Raw genomic sequence first — 9984 nt, forward strand, 5'->3', positions numbered from 1 at the left:
TAATCCAAATCAGAATCCAACAAGCAGGGGTCAAAACCATAAATCCATCCAAAAACAAACAACAGGGATAGGAACAGGAACTCGGAAGACGAGGAAACTCAGAAGGCGAGGAAACTGGGTGACGGAATGAAAGGACTCCATGAAGACAAACAGAAAAAGACCGGTTAATATAGGCAGGGTAATGACTATAGTGTATAGTGTAGACACCTGAGTGCAATTACTGTGATGAAGGGACAAGGCTTTGTGGGAATAGTAGTGCCTACGGTGAGGTGCCTATGGGAAAGTCAGACCACTAGTGGAGACTCAGGGAAACAGAGACCAGACAGCGTGACACTTTTTTCTGTGGTATTTGCAGGCGCCATGTCGCTTCACATTGTATTCTCCACCATGTCCCACAGAAAAACTGCTTTGGGACAAAGGGTTAAATTACTGTACAGTAAAACGTAAAGCAGGACAGGTGGTCACTCTATAATCGCGCCAGTTATTCAGCCAATAAAGTGTAGGCCTATGTATTTCAAAATTGTGTAGTACTATATAAATTACAAAGGTTTAATTGGCCTCTTTATTTCAAACGACCCGACCGACCGCGACCCGAATACCATAAAAAATATTTTTGGATGACTCGTAACCACGGGTGACCGCAGGTACCCGCTCATCACTGGTCTACATGGTTATGACAACTAAAAATAACCTACAGGGAACGTTCCCTTTAGGTTATAAAAATAAAATAAAATTTCTTTGATGTATAAATAAATTATGTTGTGCAATTTTCCACTAAAAACTACTGAATATGTGTGAGAAATATGACCCATACGGGTCAGAAAAGTAATCAAAAATGTTTTTGCAAAGTAAATGAATACCATTTTAAAATGCATTGTATCACTTTTCTTATTGTTCTTTGTTTTCTTGTGGTTTAATTTTAAAACAGACAGTAACCCATATAAGCATTTAAATGAGGTTAAATAAAATATAGTATAATATGTTAGAAAACATGAAGGACACGTGTGTTTATTATGCATTTAAATTTTTATTTAAATGAAATAATGAAACAACAGCATAGAAAGCAATATAGGTGTTTGTGTGTATACATACAGAATGCATTCTATATGTCAGCAGACATTCTTGCATTACTGTAGTTTCAACATTGGTTACAAAGAAATAAAAGAACAAAGCTATAAAGTCACACCAGACACCTGATTTCTGCAGGTCATGCGTCTAGATGTGAAACAGCTCCTCAAAAGTAGTAAAGGTTGAATTTGCCATTTTTCTGCTGCAGTCGGGTTTGTTATTATCTGGTAAATCATCATTTACATTTGCCTCAAAATGAATAGGTAGACATTTATTTTGAATTTGATCACAACCAATAATAACATGTTTTTCCTGAATCTTGACTCTCTTGACTTGCTTCTTATTTGTGATCTCAACAGTGAAGAATGTGAAACGGTTCTTGCTGATGCAGAGGTTCCCTTCATACATTTTTCCTCCTGATGAACACACAGCTATCACCTTTCTTGCTTCTCTGAAAGGAAAGAATGACTGAATCGGCCTGTTCCAGGTGTTGATTTTGGTAATGAACTTCTGCCATTCTCTTAGTTTGCGCGGATCATTTGGTGCGTCCTTATGTAGGTGGTGGTTCAGAAAAGTGTCATACGCATTCTGGTTCTTTGCTTCAGTGCAGGGCTTAGATGGGTACCACATATCCAGCTCACTCAGACTAGTGTGGAGCACCACAGTCAAGATGATCACAAATGACAGCATTTTTAGGATCTGAGGATGTTTGTGTAAATGCAAAAAAAATAATGTTTAATGCCGATTTGACAGATTCTGTCATCATTAAAAAGTTCAAAGTTATTTTAATGACTACTAAATGACAATTCAACAACAATGGAGAGATATTCTACCAATATTTACCAGCAATAATAATAATCATACCATAAAAACAACATACATATAAGACAATTATGAAAAACATATTACCATAATTTGAAACGTCCTTGTGTCCGGTCAGATGTTTGTCAGTGCTTTGACTCAGGTTCTGGTTTATATAGGTAGGTGCGTTGTGGGAAAATAATGTTTTCCGTTTGTCCAGAAGGATGTGGCTAAGCTTCTTTTAACACTTTAAAATGAAGCATTGTGGCTTTTGTTTTTAAAAGAAGTGGTAAAACATGTTAAAACAAATATTTAACCAGTTTGAAATATAAACCCATATAGCACAAAACAAAGCATAAAGATGTTTCTTTTCTAAGCTTTATCACCAGTTATGTCAATTCATGCAGCAGAGCTTGAACTGATGCAGTTGCAGACTGAATTGTAGATTAGACAAGCACAGAAAATCAGTTTGTGACTGACATTTTTAAAGAACTTTAAACACCAAGGATAAAACTGAGCAAAATAAGAAATAATGCATAATAAATATAATATAAATATGAACTAGGAGGAAAGAATTATAATTTAGTTTAAAAAAAAAAAAAAAAAAGAAACTGTGGGGCTGCAAGTTTCTAACCACATCTTGACTGATGACACCAATTGTTCATCTCACATTGCGGTTATCCTGACTGAGCTTAGTATTACTTTGACTCAGTGGAGAAACACCTCATGCATGAGGTTTGAGGGGGTAAAAACTGAGTGTACACCTTCAAGTTTTGACACCTGGTTGTGGTTCTAAAAAGGAAAAAAAAAGTGTCTGGTCAAGTATTTCCATGGGTCACAGTCATGTTACTAGGTACTCGTTTCATTATTTGTATTGTAAAATTGGTCAGCTATAACTTTCCATGATTTATAAAACTCATTGATCACTTCCATTTATTTTGTATAAAAGTCTGCACACGCTTTATATTTGTCAAATATAAATCTCAAGATGACATTTTAAATTAATTAAGAGTGTATAATAAACGAGATGCTTCACAGATGAAAAATAATTGCCCACTTCCTGGTGTCCTTATTACCATTTAACTACATAAACCACAGACAGTTGTAAATCAGCAAAGAAGTCAAAAACCTAAATACATTAGCTGTTATACATGTGTACTACATCAGATATGAAATATGTAATCCCCTATGTCAAATACTATTGTTGTCATGTTATAGCTTTCAATACGTATCAGAATGAATGAAGAACTTTCACTATTGTCAAAATATTAATAGTGAGATCTGAAAGTTCAATGCATCTTAATGCTTCCTCAATGCATTGCATAAGGCTAATGGTTTATTTTTAAAGCAATCTTGAATCACATGAGGTCTCAGGTTACTGTATGTGTAATGTGCATATGGCTATATTACATATCAAATGAATTGAACTGAGAGAGTTAATGAAAGACAGATGCTTAATAAAAAGGAAAGGTGGTTTCCCACTTCCTGTTGATCTGCTCTGTCTCATGCAAGACCACCAGCTATACAAGCGATCATATAATCTAGCAGAAGTAAAGCTCTGTCTGCATCTGCTGGGACTGTACACCTCTCACAATATGGTAATGTGCTGTTTCTTATTATGCATTGAATAGATCTGTAGGCTGTGTGTCATAGGAGAATTTTTATAAGTTAAATGATCAAAGCTGGCTTGGAAGTTAGTGGACATTTGTCATTTCTACAATGCATAACTATTTATTGACTGATTGATTGATTGATTGATTGAGGTTTTTTTGCATTTATACAAGCATCGTCAGACCTTGCTGTCATTCTTGGTCATCTTGACTCTCACACTCCACACCTGTGTGAGTGAACCGGACATACTGCACCCACCTCGACCCTGCACTAAAGCAGAAAACAAGAATAGTTACAACACTTTCCTTAAACGGCATGTACGCAATGACACACCAACCGATCTGAACAAAGAACACTGGAAGAAGTTTATTAACAGAATCAACACCTGGAACAGAACGATTCAGTCATTCTTTCCCTTCAGTGAGAAAGACAATGTGGAAGCGGTGTGTTCATCAGGAGGAAAGATGTTTAAGGACAACCTTTGCATCAGCAAGAAGCCTTTTTCCTTCATCACTGTTAAGATTGTCAGTAAGAAGAAAATAATCAAAAGTGTCGACCTTCAAAAACAGCATGTCATTCTTGCCTGTGATAAATTTGCCAACAAATGTCTCCCTGATCATTTTAAGGCAAATACAAAAAAATGTAAACCAGATAACAACAAACCAGACTGCAGTAAACTGAATCGCAATTTGTTTTATGAGGAAGTGTTTCCCTGGCTGTAATGTAACAGTAGACAAATGACCTGCAGAAATGTTATATATTCTTGTTTTTTTTTTCTTATTCTGTTGGTTGATGAAATTGCTGATGTTGAAAATATGAATAAATATCATATATATTAAACAACTTTCTTGCTATCATGTTTCAGCAGCAAGCTTTCTTATTCAGAACACAATAAAATGTTTCTTTGATTATTTGTTACAACTTCACATTCATAAATGGATATATTCTAATAAGAAACCCAACTTTATGGTTTTGATGACTTTGAGCTGTTAATTCAAATTATTTGTCTGGTTTTTATATACTTATATTTTACTTTTATTTTTGTATTTCTAAATCCTGATCGCACCTTGTAAGTTTCACAGGACATGCAGTATAAAGTGCCACCACTTAGCAGCAACACTAGTGTCAGGAGAGAGAAGCGAGCACATCTTACACAACTAAACTGATGCTCCACAAAGATTTAGGATTTATTTGCAATACTTAGATTTTACAATGAAATAAGTTAGAAAATACGCAGTTATGGATTTAAAGGGGTCATGAACTGAGAAACCAAAATTCCATTGACCTTTTGACATAATAAGAGGTCATTGTAACATAAAAACATCCAGTAAGTTTCAGAACTCAAAACTTTGTTGTTAGTCTTAAAACAGCTTATATTTAAGGCACTCTGCCAAAACTACAGCTTTTGGAATGTTCTACTCTATGATCTAGCAGTGTGGATAACACCGCCTCCGCAGAAGAAGATCAATGCCTACCTTTATATCGCTGTCTGTTTAGCCCTGCCCACAGATCTGCATGCAGTGTTTACGAGAGGGGAACAAGCAGATCAAGCACAAACCAAATGATAAAAATGGCTCTAAAGTGAAGTGCAGTGCCAAGTTGTGGAAAAACAGTGTTTGCATTCAATAAATTAGAATGTCATGGAAAAGTTCTTTTATTTCGATAATTCAATTCAAATTGTGAAATTATTGTATTAAATAAATTCAATGCACACAGACTGAAGTAGTTTAAGTCTATGGTTCTATTAATTGTGATGATTTTGGCTCACATTTAACAAAAACCCACAACTAAAAACTTCAGCAAATTAGAATATGGTGACATGTCAATCAGCTAATCAACTCAAAATACCTGCAAAGGTTTCCTTAGCCTTCAAAATGGTCTCTCAGTTTGGTTCACTAGTCACAGTCACGGGGAAGACCCCTGATCTGACAGTTGTCCAGAAGACAATCATTGACACCCTTCACAAGGAGGCTAAGCCACAAACATTCATTGCCAAATAAGCTGGCTGTTCACAGAGTGCTGTATCCAAGCATGTTAACAGAAAGTTGAGTGGAAGGAAAAAGTGTGGAAAAAAAGATGCTCAATCAACTGAGAGAACAGCAGCCTTATGAGGATTGTCAAGCAAAATTTATTCAAGAATTTGAGTGAACTTCACAAGGAATGGACTGAGGCTGGGGTCAAGGCATCAAGAGCCACGACACACAGAAGTGTCAAGGAATTTGCTGAACTACAGACAACATCAGAGGCGTCTTACCTGGGCTAAGGAGAAGAAGGACTAGACTGTTTTCCAGTGTTCCAAAGTCCTCTTTTCAGATGAGAGAAAGTTTTGTATTTCATTTGGAAACCAAGGTCCTAGAGTCTGGAGGAAGGGTGGAGAAGCTCAAAGCCCAAGTTGCTTGAAGTCCAGTGTTAAGTTTCTACAGTCTGTGATGATTTAGGGTGCAATGTCATCTGCTGGTGTTGGTCCATTGTGTTTTTTAAAACCAAAGTCACTGCACCCGTTTACCAAGAAATTTTTGGAGCACTTCATGCTTCCTTCTGCTTACCATCTTTTTGAAGATGCTGATTTAATTTTCCAGCAGGATTTGGATTTTTCCTGCCCACACTGCCAAAAGCACCAAAAGTTGGTTAAATGATCATGGTGTTGGTGTGCTTGACTGGCCAGCAAACTCACCAGACATGAACCCCCATAGAGAATCTATGGGGTATTGTCAAGAGGAAAATGAGAAACAAGAGACAAAAAAATGCAGATGAGTTGAAGGCCACTGTCAAAGAAACCTCAAACTGATCAACTCCATGCCACGCTGAATTGAGGCAGTAAATAATGCAAAAGGAGCCCCAACCAAGTATTGAGTACATGTACAGTAAATGAACATACTTTCCAGAAGGCCAACAATTCACTAAATTTATTATTATTATTATTATTATTATTGGTCTTATGAAGTATTCAAATTTGTTGAGATTGAATTAGTCGGTTTTTGTTAAATGTGAGAAAAAATCATCACAATTAAAAGAACCAAAGACTTAAACTACCTCAGTTTGTGCACTGAATTTAATACACAAGTTTCACAATTTGAGTTGAATTACTAAAATAAATGAACTTTTACACAACATTCTAATTTATTGAAATGCACGTGTATGCTCTCAAACATACACAACTATTCACAGTGGGTGTTTACGTACAATCTGCCACACCTATTCAAACAGGATTTTGATAAAGGGGGGTTAAAAATAGGACAGAAGATAGCTTATTACTTCTAAATTACAGTAGCTATGTTTTTTCATGTAAAAACTTGATAAAGTGGACCTCAGAGAAATAAAAAAACAAAGACAGTTCATGACCATTTAAATGTGAACTTATGTTACGATTAAATAAAATGACATTTTATTATATAATTGTAAAATTAAACTTTCTATCAAATGGCCCAGTAGATTCAATGTTTTCTCAAGACATCAGTAAAGACAGGATAGGCTAATTGCTCTAAATGTCTTCCAAAAGGACCATATGAGTCATAATCCTCTGGTTGTAATATTGGCTCACCAGCAAAACTGAGGGAGCTAAAAAGGTTGACGTGTCATAACAAGTCTCAGCATTTTGGTCATAGAATTGAAGATTGAAACTCAAAGAGAGAAATACACACCAGAAACAAAGAAAAAACACGACTTCGTTTAGCTAAAGGAAGCGAAAATATACTGTTCAAAAGAAGAACTTCACAAACATAGACACCAGCACGTAGGTCTGCAGCTCAGCATGTCGGTAAGTGTCATCCAATGTCATCTTGCATATTAACATATCTAGAGTGGCATGTCTTCAGAAAGAGAACCACACACATGCCACAGACGCCAGCAGAAATGAGGTTAAGCCCATATAGCATGCTATTTTTAAATGATTTTGAGGGGACCTGAGCTTTGGAACTGCGTTTGCAAAGCAGGATATTTTTGAGGAATTTCTGCCTTTTCTCTTTCTTCACAACAGGTCTTCAAAATGATTGTTTTTTTGCTACTTGTGGCTTTTGTCTTGCCTCAAAGTCTCTCAGTGGATCCAAAATCTACGCCTTGTATGCCAGCGAAGTACAACAACGCTCATAATGTTTTCCTCAAGCGCCATATTCCCGAGGAGGTCCCTAAAACGTGGGACAATAACGCTTGGGAAACTTTCCTGAGGAAAATTCAAACGTGTGGCAGACCGACGCAGTCGTTCTTCCGTGCCAGCGAGAAACAGCGAGTGGAAAATGTGTGTACTAAAGCCGGGGGTAAGACCCTGTCCAGTAACCTGTGTATCAGTAAACAGAAATTCTCCTTCGTAACGGTGCGGATCGATGTCAATGAAGGCTTGTGTGGGATCAAAAACATCCGCAATGAGACCAAACACATCATCCTCGCCTGTGAACAGATAGGAGATGCCTGTCAACCTGTTCATTTCGAAGGAAACCCTGAAAACACAGCACCAAGCAATAACCAGCTGGACTGCGGATCTAAGGGGAGCTCGGGGACTAAAACTAGGCCTACTGTGATAAATGTGTTTGCTTTCCTGTTGACTTCGGTAGTGATGGTTTACATTTTGTAAAAGGCAAAGCTATATTTGTAATGCTACTTCTTAAAAAGCATGTACTTGTTTGTTGTGTTCGTAATTGTTTGTTTTTAACATTTCTTACAATAAAACCATTTTAAACATATAAGGTGTGTTAATAGGTGTGCATAGTGGAAAGATGTTACCACAACAACTGAATTATTTAATGGCATAACAATAAATGCACCTACCTTATTTCATTTTGGCCATGTTTAATTCATGAGCAAAATCCACTTTAAAAAAAAAAAAAATGCTTTCTGTGTTTGGTTTAGATTTGCTCCATGGCTCTAATTTGTCTTCCAAGGTTTCTGTGAAACAGGTGGTTCTGTGTTAGGAAGTTTAGGTTAAAACCATAACCAAGACAACCATTTTAAAATGCAGAAGTGAGGCTATGTTGTGGTACTGTGGGGCACAGAACATTAGTAATTTTATTGGATCATGATCTTTCATAAGATGACATTATTATGAGATTAAGGACTACTGTAACATATCTTTTTGCAGTTGTAACACTAGTTGGGGTAATTTGTAACAGTAAGTTTAATAAGAAAGAAAAAAAACAGTAGGCCTATACAAACTCCATTGTAACATAGACAAGGCTACTAGGGGAGGCCGGGTATGGTTGTAAAACTTTTTATTTCAACATCTGTAACTCGCTGAATTTTTGAGCTGGAGTGCTCAAAATTATACAAGTATCAATATTTGTTTTCTACAAAAGGCACCAATTAAAAGCCCTTATAAGTTGATGTGAAATACATGGAGTGCCTCTGTTACAATCTACCCCACTACCGTTGTAATACATAAAGGGGTAAATTGTAAAAGTCAGACAAAAGAAGTAAAAACAACAGCCACCTCATAAAGTTTGTTTCAAAATCAGGTTTATTGAAACCATCTAAAAGAACAATACAAAACAATCTCGCACTTTCTACGAATGACCACATCTCCAATCCACTTTCTGTTTGATGCAGGTGCATGTGTGTGTGTGTGTGTGTGTGTGCTCTTGTTTTTGTATAATTTATAATGACATGGGATGTCCCCACTTTTCACAAAAACAAACGTGTGTGTGTGTGTGTGTGTGTGTGAATCCGACTACAAGAACAAACCTCCTTAACGGTATTTATGCTTACTGAACACTCAACTCCAATCTACCAAGTAAAGAATATGTAGATCTAACAAAAAACTGGGAAAAAATTGTGTTTGAGATTGTGACTATATGTATGATTTTTTTCTCAGTCAGTCAATGGTGGTGACTTGGTGGATCCAGAAACTGCATACAGCACATTCTACACACACTTCCTTTGGCTTTGAGCTGCAAAAAAAAAAAAAAAGTTCCGTATTGACATCATGAAAGATCTCTGTTAGGGAATGCTAAAATGTGTTACAACTTTCCCCACACCTGTCATCCAATGTTTAATTAGCTGCATTAGCAGTTAAGCAAATTAGCAGTTTAAAAATGCATCACATTTTGCCTGAGAATCAACAATTTATTGTAATGTAAGGTAAATGATTTTATCTGCAACTGTTTAAGTGCTAAGTAAAATAGTGTTTTGGACAAGAAATAAAATTCTAAATCATTTTATTTTTCTTCATAAAATCTGCAAATACATATTTACAGCCTTGACAAACATTCATATAAGATTGGGTGGAAGGGCGTAAATAATTAAATGAGATTATCCCTGATAGGTGGAAATGGTGTTGTCACAACTTTCCCCATGTTACAACCATACAGGGTCTCCCCCTATTTGACATTTGATGATTGTAGACTTTTTGTAGCACACTGTAGTTCTAACAGATTTGCATATCTTTTAAACTGTAAATTCCAGGCTGCAGGTGCAGTGTGAACGTTCGTAAAACCGCAGTGTTATTTTAATGCACATGTTTGCCTCCAGGGGTCTCTTGTTCTCCGCATTTTACTCAATTGTCTGAACAGAATAATC

General features: G+C 36.3%; 1 protein-coding gene and 1 long non-coding RNA gene across 2 annotated transcripts; one reads left to right on the plus strand and one right to left on the minus strand.

Moving 5' to 3' along the window:
* Positions 1-1032: 1032 nt before the first annotated feature.
* On the minus strand, positions 1033-5000 carry LOC132158221 (uncharacterized). The gene is made up of 3 exons (XR_009437675.1): positions 3665-5000; positions 1978-2116; positions 1033-1767 (listed from the first exon to the last, which is right to left on the minus strand). It is a non-coding gene; the product is annotated as an uncharacterized LOC132158221 (long non-coding RNA).
* Positions 5001-7031: 2031 nt separating this feature from the next.
* LOC132158219 (uncharacterized) lies at positions 7032-8159 on the plus strand. The gene is made up of 2 exons (XM_059567547.1): positions 7032-7237; positions 7457-8159. The coding sequence occupies exons 1-2, from the start codon at positions 7232-7234 to the stop codon at positions 8045-8047; spliced, it is 597 nt and encodes a 198-aa protein (XP_059423530.1). The 5' UTR covers positions 7032-7231; the 3' UTR covers positions 8048-8159.
* Positions 8160-9984: the final 1825 nt, after the last annotated feature.

The sequence above is a fragment of the Carassius carassius genome, chromosome 15 (genome assembly GCF_963082965.1).
Source record: "Carassius carassius chromosome 15, fCarCar2.1, whole genome shotgun sequence".
Classification (NCBI taxonomy): domain Eukaryota; kingdom Metazoa; phylum Chordata; class Actinopteri; order Cypriniformes; family Cyprinidae; genus Carassius; species Carassius carassius.